We start from the raw sequence: 14,625 nt of genomic DNA, 5'->3' as shown, positions 1-14,625 counted from the left end.
ATATATCGTATTGCATTTCACCGATCCCCATCTTATTGGACGTTTAGGTCATTTCCAAGATTTTGCAGTGATGTCTCCAGGATTTTGCAGTGATATTCCCAGTATTTTGCAATATTTGCTCCCCTGCAGGGAGCATCCGTGTTCATAGATCTTGGCAGGCATGTCTAATGATTTTCTTGAGATAAATTTCTGAAACCAGAATTGCTGAGTCGAGGGTTATGCATGTTTTAAGTTTCAGGATGCGTGTTACGGCGTGTTTAAACACAGCCCTTAAAGGCCTGTGTTAGCCTGGTCTCCCCGGCACGGCTGTTACGAAGTTATCCATTATGGGCTCTGGGCTGACGCAAGGTCGTCACCCACCAGAGGCTTGGGGTTTGGTGAGCTACTGGGCTGAGCAAGTGGTTTTTAAACCTGCCAAGTTGTTGAAGTTTTTAAGAGCATTCTCATGTACATTTTCCCATTGTAATAGACACTTCCTCCTCAGAGCCTCTCAAAGCATCAGGAAAGGTAGAGGCAGGTGGATGTTGGGGGCTGGAAGGACCTCCAGGACAGGAACTCGGTGTCCCAGTGCTGCCTCTTCTTCACTGGGAGAACTAAGAGCCAGACAGCAATTCCTGTCTCTATGCCTCAGTTTCTCATATGAAAATGGTCAACTGAATCAACTCAAGAGTCCTTCTTGCTTTAAAGGACACGATTTGATTATTCTCTTGTGACAAATGACAACTGCAGTGTGGGTGGGCATTGGGTGGCTATCAATCATGGGTGCACATCACGAGAGCCTGGCTCATGTTCCAGACAGGGGACTCCCCGGGACACCTGTGTGCCTCAGATGGGTGCGTCTTCATCGTGAGTTTATCAGGTGTGTGTTCAGACGACCCGGTCGGTATCTACTTGCCTGCGGACGGTGAGGGTTTTTGTAGCAGCTTCTGAGGCAAAACTGAATTGGAAGAATATCCTGCCTTTGAGCTAGTTACAAATCTGACTTTTCTAGAAGAGTTTTGGGGCCCTTTGGTGGTTGATCTCAAGGCCTCCTAACCCTGGTAGCAAAGCTCAAGTCTCGCTTGATTTGAAGAGCTGCCAGGGTCTGCCAGAGGGAGGAGGCATGAATAATTTGCAGCGCACACAAGGTTACCAGGATACTCACCGGAGAAAGTGCTGATAAACGGTTTGCTTTCTTAAGCCTTATTTATAAGATGAATTCCCTTAGATCATCCTAATCCCTGAATTACTCCAAACTTAGGGGGTCTGTGTTAAAGAGTATGGCATTCAGCCAAATACTTAACATCTGCTTTGTCCAGACACGAAGGCACAGAGAGGTGAAGTCACTTGCCCAACATCACACAGCTACTATGTAATGAATCCAGACATTCTGGATCCAGAAACAGTGCTCGTCCAAGGGAGACTGGAAAGAAACAGGTCAATTATAATTATTATATTGTGGGAAGTTGTACAGCAGTGCCATCCTCCAGAACGTTTCTGCAGCGATGGGAATACTCTGTAGCTGTGCTGTTCACTGTGGTAGCCCCATGGGGCTGTGGAACCCTTGGAGTGGCTAGTGCCACTGAGGGACTGAATTCTTCGTATTTTTAAATTTGAACAAATTTAAATTAAATTCGAATAGCCACATGTGGCTAGCGGCTATCATCTTGAATAGCACGGATAGAGAGACTTGAGATCTAGGGGATGGTTCAGGGAGGGCTTCCTGGAAGAAGAGCCATCAAAGTTGAAATCTGAAGGATAGCCAGAAGGTAGCGGCTGCTCCAGCAGGTCTGGAGGTGAGAGAGAGTGAGTGGCCTGGGGCACATGAGGGTGGCACAGCTAGTGGAAGGGCCTGGAAGGGGCAGGGGATGGGGCGGGGCGGGGGGAAGAGCCCCATTGATGAAGGTCCCACAAGCCATTTTTAAGGTGCTTGGACTTCACCCTGAGGGATATGGGCTATTCAAGGGCTTTGGCAGGGACCCTTCAGGCCCAGATTTTGGTTTTGGGAAGTGTCATGGGAAGAACCGAAAGTGAGGGAGGCAGGGAGACCCTGGAGCTGGCCGAGGCTGGACAGAAAGTTCCGGAAGGAGACTTTGAAGGACTGGGGGAGTGAGGGAGAGAGGAGTCAGGTGTGCTACCCTTGGGAATCTGAAGTGTGGCATTAGGTAGGCGGTGGAGGCAGAAGGCATGCATCCCTGCCCGTGGGGGTCCCACACCCCTGTGCGCGAATCCTAAACCTCTGCAGGAGGGCCCACAGACAGGGATGGATGGAAACCCACCTGTGGTTGCTGAACACCATTAATGTCCGGCTCCCTTGCCTCCAGGCCATCTGAAGGAGGCCAGAAAGCAACTTGCCTGCCTCCCGCCCTGAGTCCACCCTCAGCATCCTACCCACCTTGCCATTCCTATTTCCAGAGGCCCCACCTGGACCTCCCTTCCTCCATCCCTGAGTACTGAAAGATTCCCCCGTCCCCCGGTGGGGAGAGGACTATGAAAATGGTTCTGATTGGGGTGCCTGGGTGGCTCAGATGGTTAAGTGTCTGCCTTCGGCTCAGGTCATGATCTCAGGGTCCTGGGATCGAGCCCCGCATCAGGCTCCCTGCTCAGCGGAGAGTCTGCTTCTCCTTCTCCCTCTGCTTGTGCTCTCTCTGTCTGTCTGTCTCTCTCTCTCTCAAAATGAATAAATAAAATCTTTTTTACATCTTTAAAAAAAAAAAGAAAGAAAATGGTTCTGATACCTGGCTCCTGGCTCCTAAGCCGAATGATTTCCAGAGACCTCTTTGAAGCCACACAACAACCCTTGCTTTTCTAATAGGAGAGTGAGGCTTGAATGCCAGGCCACACAGCAGGAGCAGAGCAGAGACAAGGACTCCCCTTCCCCTGAGCCGCGACCCAGAGCTGTCAACCCCATGCCTCCTGCTGATCTTAGCATGGGGTTGGGGGGGGACACACCCAAGCCCCTTGCAGGAGCTCAGGGCAGCAATGCCAAGCCCACCAGAAGGAACCCCTGAGTCCCCACCCTCTGGCTTCTGAATCTGACCCATGTAGGGGATTAAGTTAGGGAATGCCCGATTCTGTGACATCTTTGAAAAACAGTATTTTAACTGGGAGCATGAGCAGATGACCACTTCTCTTCCTGGGTGCCAGGGAGAATTCTGTTCAGGGTGCGGGCGTCTGAGACTGTCAGGTGATCTTTCAAGGCAAAAACCTCCCGAGTTTCCCTGAGTGGAGACTGACTTCATCCCTAAAGCATTCATACACCACCACCACCCCCCCCCCCACACACACACACACACTGCCCATGGGCTTGGCGATTGGGCAGCCTGTCCCAAGGCCCGCTCACTCATCAGGAGCCAAAGCCTTAAAAATAGGCCACCCCTTGACCTGGTGATTCTGTACTTAGGAATCTCTCTTGTGGGGAATAATCACAGAGATGTGTCACTTGAGCCTCAAGGATGTTCGTCATGTTGTTTAGAATAGGGAAAAATATTTAGCAACCTAAATGCCCAGCGCTTGGGGATTGGTCCCATGAATGGCACTGAGTCCATCCAGTGGGATCTTCTTCAGCCATTTAAAGGTGAGGATCTGGATGAAGTGACCCAGGGGAAATTCCGGGCAGGACTGTGCCAGAGTATTGTCCATGGGTGACGGGTATTTTTAAAGCGTTTCTCTTTGTGCGTTTCTAGAATTTCTAAATGTTTTACAACAAACATATATTCTTTTGGTGACTAGAGACAGTGTTCTGTGGGCAGTGAGTGGTGTTGGGTTGTTTGGACATTAAGGTGTTATTGGGGTCCTCGAGCGTGGCTGTTTATCAGAGGTGGCTGAGGGCTTAATTCTGAATTCCTGTCCTTGCACACACCCCTCCCACAGCACCCCCTTGAGCATCCCGGGGTACACAAGTATCCCCAAATGGTTCGTTCCCCTGGACCACACAGGCTTGTTCCGCCAAAAACGGTTTTGTAGAAGCTGCAAAAAGGCGTGGAGTGTGAGCAAAGATGATAGAACATCCCAACCTCGTGCTAAGTTACAGACTCTGAGGGGCTTCGTCTGTGCCGTGACCCCCACCCCCACCCCCCTGCCACCAAGCCCAGTTCCCTGGTGCCTGGCACATAGTAAGCGCTCAGTAAATTTCTATGGAGTAAATAACTTCGATGTCGAACTTTACCTGGTACAACAGTGAGTCCAGGGTAGGCAGGAAGAGCTCAGCAGGGGGAGAGATCACTGGGTTGTACTGTAGCAGGAGGGGAAGAATGAAGGGGGGGAAATCAGAGGGGGAGAAGAACCATGAGAGACGATGGACTCTGAAAAACAAACTGAGGGTTCTAGAGGGGAGGGGGGTGGGAGGATGGGTTAGCCTGGTGATGGGTATTGAGGAGGGCATGTTCTGCATGGAGCACTGGGTGTTATGCACAAACAATGAATCATGGAACACTATATCTAAAACTAATGATGTAATGTATGGGGATTAACATAACAATAAAAAAAAAAAAAGCTGGGCACAGTTAAATGCTCCACGGATGCTGTGTTGGAAGCGCGGTGGTGGTGGGAACCCGGGGGCGGGGGACAGCTGAGGGAGTGCCCTAACCAGGTGGACAAGTCCTGGGAGACCCAAGATGGAGAGAAGATGGTCCTGCATGCGGTGCTAGGCGGACAGAGGGGCACTGAGGATGGGCAGCATGGTGCCCAGCAGGACCCTGCACGGGTGACGCCTTCATCCCAGCTTGCTTGCCTTTAACACTGACCGTCCTGCCTCCTGTGGTGTCTTGGGCACATTGGGACAGTTGGTCACCCTAATGCCCACCCCAGACATCTGCACCGGCCTCTAAGCACAGTAGAGAGCTGGGGCGGGTTTGAGCCGGGGGCAATGCCGTGTGATCTGTGTCAGCCGGGACACCAGGTTCTGAGCATTTTCCCCTGATGGAAATCTCTCCCCTCTGGCTTGTCTCTGCAGGACCAGCTGAAGCAGTGTTTCTCCAGGCGGCCCCCCGAGGCCAAGGACACCGACACCCTCGTGCAGGAAGCCGACAGCCAGTATGGGACATGGACAGACCAGCGCCAGAGCGGGGAGAGGTAGGGCCTGCGGGGCTCCCGGCTGCAGGGTGGGGCGTCTGGATGGAAGGCAGCGTGGCCCACGTGCCCCCTCATTTCTATATTCCTCGAACCTGTGTTGTCTGTAGGTAGCAGCGTAATCCATTCTTGTCCGAAAAAAAGAAATTTAGAAAGTACAAAAAAATTATTTTAAAAGGATATACGAAATGTCCAGAATAGGTAAATCCATAGAGACAGAGAGTAGATTAGGTGCCAGGGGCTGGGGGTGGGTTAAGCGCCAGGCTTCCTTTTGGGAAGATGTCCTAGAACTGTATCGTGGTCGTGCCTACACCACACGGTCAGCGTGCTCAACGTCACTGATAGTCACCTTGACGTTATGTGTATTTGGCCACGATGAAAGGAAGTACAAAGAAAATGAAAAAACCTGTAACCCCAGCGCACGGGTCATTAATGAGGGCACTGATGCTTCTTGCTAGATGTCTGTCTAGACTTTTTTTTTTCAGTAAGTCCGTGTGTGTTTACAAACAGAGGAGCATGCCCCACATGTTGCTTCATAAGCTGCCTTGCATTTAACATCGCCCCAGTTGACGGCCTGTAGGGCCCTCAGATGTCTGCCCGATACAGGAGGCAGGCAGCCCCGAATTCCGGCTCCACCCCAGCTGCCGATGGGACTCTGGGTAACTGAGTTCTATGCCTTCCAGAGTTGACATTCGTCCCCTGTAGGAAGGGAATGATGCTTGTAGAAACAGCCGGGCTTTATTGAGCGGACGTGCCAAGCACTGTTGTAAGCACGTAAATGTGTTAACGTCTAATCCTGTTGCCCCATCTTGCAGAGGTGAAGGCTGAGGCAGCCCACCACACGGGGTTGTTGGCAGGGGAACCTGTGGGCAATTAGCATATTTCCTGGCACGTAGTAGGAGCACCTGCTCCTGGCCCCTGCTCATTGTTTTAAAAGTACAATTTTTCTTCTCCCCCTGGGGTGGGATCGAGCACAGGAGTGGCTTCGTGGACACATGGGGTGGACACTGCCGTGTTCTCAGCTCACGTCTTCCCTAGCCCAGGGCCCTGGGATCGCGTGGTCACGCCACCACGGTCAGGGTTGCGTGGTCTTTTGAAGTCCGAGAGACCTGGGTTGCCTCCGGCATGGCCCTGTGCTGGCCGTGTCTGTGCGAGTCGTTTCCTCGCCTGTGGTTGGTATGCCCAGGGATCGGGCGGACTCAACCCCAGGTCCCCCACCTGCTTCCCCGGCGCTTCCAGCCGGGAGTGGTCGTCACAAGCCTCTACTGGGTTATGTCCCACAGCCGACGATGTGAAAGTCGGATGGAGGTGGATGGAATTGAAAATGGGTACGAAGAAGACAAAAGGAAGCAAAGGTGATACCCGTGTGGTACCCGTGAAAGCCTTTTCTCGCCGAACCCGTGACGTGGGTGCCGTTAATGAGCGTCCTTAAATACCACTAGACTTCACTTAGATTTCCTGCAAGAGCCCTCTGGACTCTGAGTCCGGAGGCCTGCGTCTCGGTTTTGCCCCCCTCCTGAGCCTCCGTTCCCCCCAGCTGGCCTCTGGGACCTGGGGCCGCTCCTGTGGGTGGGCGCCCCCTTTTGTTCCCCGGAGGTACTGCAGCGCCCCCTCCCTGGCCCGTCCCGCAGTCGCGCGTCCCCAGCCCTGGTCAGCAGCGCCATCTGCTGCCTCCTCGGTGGTATTTGCCTCTTGTCTGGCGGAGGTGGGGGGTTTGCTTCAGTCCCACCCCGCACCCCCACATCCTGCCTGTTCCGAGTAATAAAATCATCCCAGGGCGGACAGAGCTTGGATGTGCTCCCGCCGTGAAGCACCAGGATAGGTTCTGGGCAGGGGTGCGGCCCTGCTTCCAGGGCAGACCCTCCTCTCAGGAGGTGGTGTCCCGTGCCCGGCTGCCCTTCCTCAGGGCTGGCTCTCCCATGCTCTTGACTTTGGTGTCTTTTTAATGCGGAGTGCTTTTTAGCATAATGACTTAACTTATTTTTACATTTCTGTCTTATGTGGTTCCAGTTATCCGAGCCGTACTTAAATACATTACCATGGGAAGAAATCCCAGAAGTCAGAGAGGGTCAAGGGCATGGATTCCGGAGTGAGTTCTGCCCCTTTGGGCAAAGCCACTTCACATCTCTGTGCCTTGGTTTCCTCGTCTTTAGCGAGGTTAATATTTAACTTCCTGGGGCTAATCCTACGTGATAGCATTGTGGCGGCCTCTCAGGATTGGGGAGAGGATTCAGTGACTCAGTGGGAAGCAGTGCCTGGCACGTAGTAAGTGCTCAGTAAATCTTGACTGAATGCATGCATGAATGAACGGAACCATGCGGAAAACTCCCCTGCTTCCTGCTCTACCAGAAGGGACTGCTGGTGATTTTTTGATCGACGTCAGCGCTGTCCAACAGAAATACAACTCGAGCCGTGGGTCATTTAAGATGTCCCAGGAGCCACCTCAAAAGAGTAAAAAAGAAACATCTTAACAATTTAATTTAAATAACGATATTTTAGTGAATCCAGATCCGAAATATTATCAGTTCAGCATGCATCAGTATTTTATATTCTCTTTCTCTCTTTTTTTTTTCCCAAAGTGGTGGGAATCCAGTGTGGACTCTATACTCTGGGCTCGCACTCGCCACATGGCGAGGGCCCAGTCGCCACGTGTGCCCAGTGTCTCCCACCCTCCTGCCCAGGGCAGGGCTGGAGGGTCTGGAATGGGACCGGACCGGCCCCTCCCATTCCATCCCTGTCCAGGTGTTCTGGAGGCACCACAAACAGCGCCAGGCTTGCCCAGAAAGGACATAGCCTACGGGGATGTCCTGTGTCTTAGAAAGCACAGCCTGAACCTGCTTTCTGCACCTCCTCTGCTGGAAATTCAGTTCTGTCCAACCACCTGCACAAATGAGGTCTCCCTTCCTTCCTTTCTCGTAGTCTGGCCCCCGAGTCCCCGTCCCCGGACAGCAGTGCCGTGTCGGCCCGGAAGCAGCTCCCCAGCAGCCGCTTGTCCTCACTGTCCTCCCAAACGGAGGCCACCTCGGCCGGGGACCAGCACAGCTGCTCCAGAGACCAGCGGAGCACCAGCGTGGACCAATCCAGTACCGATTTGGAATCCACCGATGGGATGGAGGGGCTGCCTCCGCCAGACCCCTGCCCCGTGAAGAGGGTGGACGACTTCTCCTTCATTGATGTAAGTCTGTAACTGGGAGCGTGTGTTGGAAAGAGTCCTTTCTTCTTATTTTTTTTTTTTTTAAAGATTTTATTTCTTTATTTGAGAGAGAGAGAATGAGAGAGAGAAAGCACATGAGAGGGGGGAGGGTCAGAGGGAGAAGCAGACTCCCCGCCGAGCAGGGAGCTTGATGTGGGACTCGATCCAGGGACTCCAGGATCATGACCTGAGCCGAAGGCAGTCGCTTAACCAACTGAGCCACCCAGGCGCCCCAAGAGTCCTTTCTTCTTAAAGGGATGCTCTGGCATCTCCCAGTGGGTGGCCCCTCTCAGGGGTAGAATCTGTGTGCCAGGGACCCCTGTGGTGGGTGCAGAGGGAACAGTCTTTGCGAGGGACTGATGTCTGTGTGTAGCTTGCACCTGCCACACACCAGCTGTGTGTCTTGGGGCACATGTCTTCACCTCTCTGAGCCTTGGCTTCCTCACCCACTGATAACCGGCACAGTGGGCTCCACGACCTCAAATATAATCACATGGGTTCAAATTAAAACTGATCCTAGCCCCCATGTGTCTGGTAAGCAGGAAGTCTGGCGCCTCATCTCCGGGGGCTTGGAGACAGTTGGGGGGGGTGGGCTGCCTGAGGTTTGCAATTCCAGGTGTGCAGAGTCTGGAGTTTTGCTCAGACCCATTCTGCTGGGTGTTCTCACCAAGGTCTTGCTCAGTGGGACGTGTCTCTGATGCCCGCAGATCCAAGTCTCTCTGTAAATGGGTAGTGGCAGCTCCGGGAAGGGGGACCCTTCAGGCATAGATAGCCCTCACGTGGGTCCCCGGGAGCAGCCCCTAGAACTCAGCTCTTCTAGGTCCCAAGCAGAACCAGCCTCCCGGATGCCAGCCGCCCAGGCCCAACGGCATCCCGCTGTAGCCCCTTCCAGACCAGTACCTGTCCTCTTTACTCCCACAGGAGCCCCACCTGCAGGGGGCAGGCACAGTTTCCTTTTCAGTCCTCAAAGTCCCATTATTCTCCTCCCCTGACAGTAGGGCTACCCACCCCCCAGCCCACCCTCCTGTGAATGCATCATCTAAATGGTGCAAAACCTAAAAGCAACCCAGTCTCCTGGCAGTAAAGCCTCATGCCCACACCCTTAGGGATGGCTACCCAGATTCCCCCCCCGGAGAAGGAACCCCCAGTGCTTTGGGAGAAGGGGCTTCCTCTGGATCCTCAAAGGGAATTCCCCCTTCTAACTACGGTCAGAGTCTCTTGCTGGCACCTCTGGATTAAGGGCAGAGATGGGGAAAGACACAAGTTTGGTCTCCCTCGGGCCACCCCATTATATAAACATGCACATGGTGTGGGTTGGAAGGATTCAGTTAGGTGACGTGTTCAGGTATTCATTCAACAAACACGTACCAAGCTCAAGCTCTGTGCCAAGCGCGGCTATAGTTAACGTGCTTATAGGATGTCCCCGGGCCATGGCACAATCCGCTGGACTTACCTTCTAGAACACTAAGCCGTTTTTTCTCAGGGTCCATTATAAATACCAACAGCGGTGTCAACAGACACCAGTCCCCGAGTGGTGAGACTGCTCATAGGCCAGTAGCCCCAGGAGGCAAAAATTCCTGCCCCATCCTGCAGATGGGAGAACCAACGTGGCCATCGGGTGACTCAAATGCGAGTGTCCCCGATCCCAGGTCTGGCTGCTTATTTATCACGTACTGAAGTCTCCGGGCACTGCCCACCACAACTGGCGGCTCCTGTGGGGGCCGTTTGGAGGCTGAAAGGGAAGCTGAGGCACCAAGGCATCCAGGCCCTGCCCCAGCCTGTGGCCGAGGGGTAGCCCCGGGGAAACACACCCTGCTGCCCTGCAAGCCAGCTCCTTCCTGGGGCAGTTCCCTCCCCCCTTTCTCTGAGTCTGAAAAACTGGATCTGAGAAGCGATCCCCCAGTTTGGGACCTCCGTCCCTCCTGCCCCAGCCCCATCAGCTCCGCCCGCTGGCCGCCATTGTGACCACCTTGAGAAGAAGCTGCACAAACATCAGCTCCCTCCTCCCGCCCCCCGTGTGGCGTCTGCCACTTACCAGCCGGTGGGAAATGATTCACCGAAATTAGCCCGTCATCGCTCCTTGAAAAGGCCTTGGCTGATGGAGCTTCTCCAAAGCAGACCCGAGAGGGAGGACCCCACATTTCAGGCGAGCACGGGAGATGGCCGGTAACAGCTGCTGCCTGTGTCAGCCTTGGTCAGACACTGTCTCAAACCAGGACTTGCCCCGCCCGGACTCACTGAATTCTCTCGACCACCGTGGGCGGCAGGTACTCCCGTGATCCCCTTTTCTACAAAGAGGGGCACCTCAGGGAGGTGAAGTCCGCGGCTCATGCAGCTAGGATTTGAACCGAGTGGGATTTGAACACAGAGCTCTGAGTTCTTCGCCACCATTCCCCCAGGCGATCGCCGGGCCAGGGGCTGCCCCACCTCCTGGCTGGGCGCCCCTGGCTGGTGTGCCCCCCTGACACCTTTCGTCACTCAGTCACGGACTGTCCACCTGCCTCTGCTCAGAGTGTGATGCTTGTAGGCAAAGGCTTGGCGTAAGTGCATTGCTCTGCACCCTCTACCTGCCCCCCCAATTATTGTGGGTGGAGGGGGGACCGCACCGAGGATGCCTCAGCTCCCGGGCCCCATGTGAATAGGGTTCCCACGAGGATTTAGTTAGGTGATGTATCCAGTTATTCATTCAGCAAGCAAACAAACACTCATTGGGCCCCTGCTGTATACCGATGGGAGCTCCAGCTTCCATGCTCCTACGTCACCAGGAGGGAAAAGGCATTTCATTCATGTCCACTCGGGCTGTGCCAGGGCCTTCCACACTCATGTGATCGTTGTAACCAGCCTACGTGGTGTGTTTCGCGGAGTCATTGGGGCTTACAGTGTTGCGGTGGCCATAAAAACGTGAACATGTTGGCCCACGTACCACCCACAGCATCTCGTGCGTCAGGGAAGCTCCCGTGGGCGGCGCCCGCAACTAATGGTTCCCTTTGCTTTCTCCCTCTTCCTGCCTGCCCTCCCAAAGCAAACCTCAGTCCTCGACTCAAGTGCCCTCAAGACCCGGGTGCAGCTCAGCAAGAGAAGCCGCCGCCGGGCTCCCATCTCCCACTCCCTCCGGCGCAGCCGAGTCAGTGAGTCGGAGAGCAGGTCTCCTTTGGAGGAGGAGGCTGACAACGCGTGGATGTTCAAGGACTCAACAGGTACTCCGTGCCCTCCCTTCTCCACAGATGCCACACTGAACAGCAGGACGGATTTAGGTTAGACACCAAGAAGAACTTCCTGACTTTGTAGGCTGTAGGATGTTAGAACACAGTTACATAGGAACCTGTGCTCTCTTATTCTACAGACCTTATTAGAAATTAGGTGGAAAAGGTTTTTTTCAGGATGATATATTCACTGGGGCTCCACGGGTTGTGAAGGACAGAGATACAACTTAATAGGTTTTTGCTGTTTCTGCCTTTACCCTTACTAAAGTCACTGATACTTTCTTGAGGTTTGTTTGCGGGTCTTTGCCCAGACTCTCGAGTTGAAAGATCAGTTCTATTTATCATCAGTCTTTATGTTTCCAATGAATTATTTTAAGGCTACTCATTTTCCTCTAAGGACTTTTTTGGCTGAGTCCTATGTCAAAACCTGAACTGAATCTCAAAGAGCCAATAGGCATCAGCCAGGGAAGGGTATTCCATACAGAACAGTGGGCTCAAAGGGGCAGGGGTGCGGGAAGCCCATCTCTGTGTGCGGCAGAGGTCTCTCTAAGCAGTTCAGGGCCGCTCAAGCCGGGAATAGCAGGGGTCGTGCCGGAAAGGTGGACAGAGGCCTGCTCATGGACAGTCGTGATTCCTTGCTAAGGAGTTCGACTTTGTCTGTGGATGGGGAGCCATGGAGGAGTGTTAAGAAGCAAAATCTCCTCTTGGAAACCATAGCAGGTGACCTCCCTGCTCTGCACATATGCTGTGGTGTGTCCCCCAAACACTTGCAGGGCCTTTGTTCACATGGGGTTTGTTCTCTCCTACCTCATGTTTATTATTCCCTCTCCTACCTCATGTTTATTATTATTATTTTAAAGATTTTATTTATTTACTCGCGATAGAGTGAGAGAGAGCACGCACAGAGGGAGAGGGAGAGGCAGACGCCCCGCTGAGCAGGAGCCCAATGCGGGGCTCCATCCCAGGACCCTGGGATCATGATCTGAGCCAAAGGCAGCCGCTTAACCGACTGAGCCACCCAGGCGCCCCCCTCGTGTTTATTATTAAAGGAAGTGTTTAAATGCCTTGATTGAGACCTCTGCACACTTTCTGGGTTTTCTGAGCCAAATTCCACCGAGCTGCCTGGAGCAAATAAAAACCAACATGGGGACAGAATCACACCAGTACCGCTAGCTGGAACGTGGCAGCAGCAGTCTGGTTCCCAGCAGCCTCAAGGAACCGGCCTGGGGCTGGGGGAGGCCTGGGGGTATGCTTTCTGAACACATCCCAGTTCCCTGCATGGCCTAGGGGCTCCAGGGGAGCAGGCCTTGCCTGGTTCCTCCTCGTCCATCCCCACCTCCTCCCCGCACTCCTCACTGCACCCAAGCCCGGGCCAGGGCCTCTGGGAGGCTGAAACTCCTCACCCCTCACTCCCGGAGGAGTGGGGACAAACGGTCCATGTCGCCAGAGTCTCTCCCATGAGGCTGGAACATGGCAATGGAGTGAAGTCCCAGCAATGGGGACTCTTGCAAAGGGAAGTGGCTTCTGGTCAGGCCTTCCACGAGACACATGAAGCCCTCCACACCCTCTTCTGAGACCACCAGCCCCGTGCATTGCTGGCTGAAGGCGTTTCCGTCTCCTTGCCTCTCTGCCAGAGACTTCCTTCTCTTTCCCTGACTGGGAAGGAGCCAGGAGCCAGGAGGGGGGTCTGTCTGTGCCTTCTCCCAGGAGAACATCCGTCATACCGCATTGTCAGCCATGAGGAACCTGAGTTTGTCCTCATCCGTAAAATGGGCCAGTGACGACTTCTGGGCTGGGCTGGTGCGAGGACTGCATGAGGGACTTTGTGCAGAGGATCCGGTGGCTGCCAGTGACGTCAGTGCTCTTTTCTTTGCGACAGAAGAGAAATCTCCCAGGAGGGAAGAGTCCGATGAGGAGGAGGAGAAGCCCTCCAGGGCTGAGAGGACCCCCACCAGCCATCCACAGAGGATGCCTGTGTTTCCAGGCATGGACCCGGCAGTGCTAAAGGTAACAAGCTTCACACCCAGAGCTACCCTCAACCTCGGCAGCTAGGAGAACAGGCCCCATGTGTGCTTCCCTCCCTCCCTTCCCCCATTCCCCCTTCCCTCCCTCCCTTCCCCCATTCCCCCTTCCCTCCCTCCCGTCCCCCTTCCCTCTTCCCTCTTCCTTCCTTCCTTCCTTCCTTCCTTCCTTCCTTCCTTCCTTCCTTCCTTCCTCCCTCCCTCCCTCCCTCCCTTCCTTCCTTCCCTCCCTCTCTCCTTCCTTCCTTCCTTCCTCCCTTCCTCCCTCCCTCCCTCCCTCCCTCCCTCCCTTCCCTCCCTCCCCTCCAATTTTGAAACAGTTCAACTCACAAGAAGTTGCAGAAATAGTGCGGGGGGTGGGCATGCGCGCCTCACCCAGCTTCCCCCAGTAGTAGCCCACACGGCCACAGTACCTGCCATTTTTTGCAAGATAAAAAGTCCATGAACAGCGCACGCACGCCTGTCCCTGTGGCTGATTTATAAACCTGCCAAATGGGACCGTGTGGCGGCCGCTGCCCTAGGCCAGGGGTTTCCTGCCTTTCGTTTCCAGCGTCGGAACAAATGCCGTGTCACCGGGCAGCCCGGCGCAGCAGGCTGCAAAGGCGCGGGCTCGGGGCGGGCGCCCCGCGGAACTCCCGAGGCCGTGCTTGGGTCCCTGGACGCCGCTCGGGTCCCCCGCACGCTGTCGAGACGAGGCTCCTGCGACTCGTTTGCTACAGTTAGCCTGAGCTCCTTGAACCTGGCGGTCAGCAACGGTCGGGGGAGGCTACTGGGCTCATTCTGGAAGGAGCCCTGGGGTTGGGGTTGGGGCTGGGCAGACCCAGGGTGAATCCCAGGTCTTGAACACTGTGTGCCTCTAGGCACACTGCTTGACCTTTGACCTTGAGGCTACTCCTCTGTAAAATGGGGAAAGCCAGCCTCTACTTCGGCTGACGTGTGTCACATACGTTAGGCCTGGTCGCCAAACGACGGCTGCTCGGCGCAGAGAGGTGTCAGGCGGACGATGGTGATGGGGGCCGTCCAGCGTTGCCTCAGAGACACCTGTCACCTGCCACCAGCACACCCCCGGGCCCCCAGGGGAACTCTGTGAACATCATACTGTCATCCCGTTCCCGACCATAGCCCCCCCAAAATGGGGGAAATCGGCCCTGCCTTTTTC

At 54.5% G+C, this 14,625-nt stretch overlaps 1 protein-coding gene across 6 annotated transcripts in view; it reads left to right on the top strand.

Moving 5' to 3' along the window:
- Positions 1-14,625, top strand: part of KIAA1671 (KIAA1671 ortholog) — a 188,978-nt gene that overhangs the window by 163,168 nt on the left and 11,185 nt on the right. For all 6 annotated transcript variants that reach the window (XM_078060842.1, XM_078060841.1, XM_036105200.2 and 3 more), the window contains 4 exons: positions 4,934-5,052; positions 7,969-8,224; positions 11,265-11,439; positions 13,325-13,452. In XM_078060842.1, the coding sequence (XP_077916968.1) occupies positions 4,934-5,052; positions 7,969-8,224; positions 11,265-11,439; positions 13,325-13,452 (678 nt within the window). The remainder of the gene's footprint in view (positions 1-4,933; positions 5,053-7,968; positions 8,225-11,264; positions 11,440-13,324; positions 13,453-14,625) is intronic.

Source organism: Halichoerus grypus, chromosome 13 (assembly GCF_964656455.1).
Source record: "Halichoerus grypus chromosome 13, mHalGry1.hap1.1, whole genome shotgun sequence".
Lineage (NCBI taxonomy): Eukaryota > Metazoa > Chordata > Mammalia > Carnivora > Phocidae > Halichoerus > Halichoerus grypus.
This window is presented reverse-complemented; position numbering and strand designations above follow the sequence as displayed.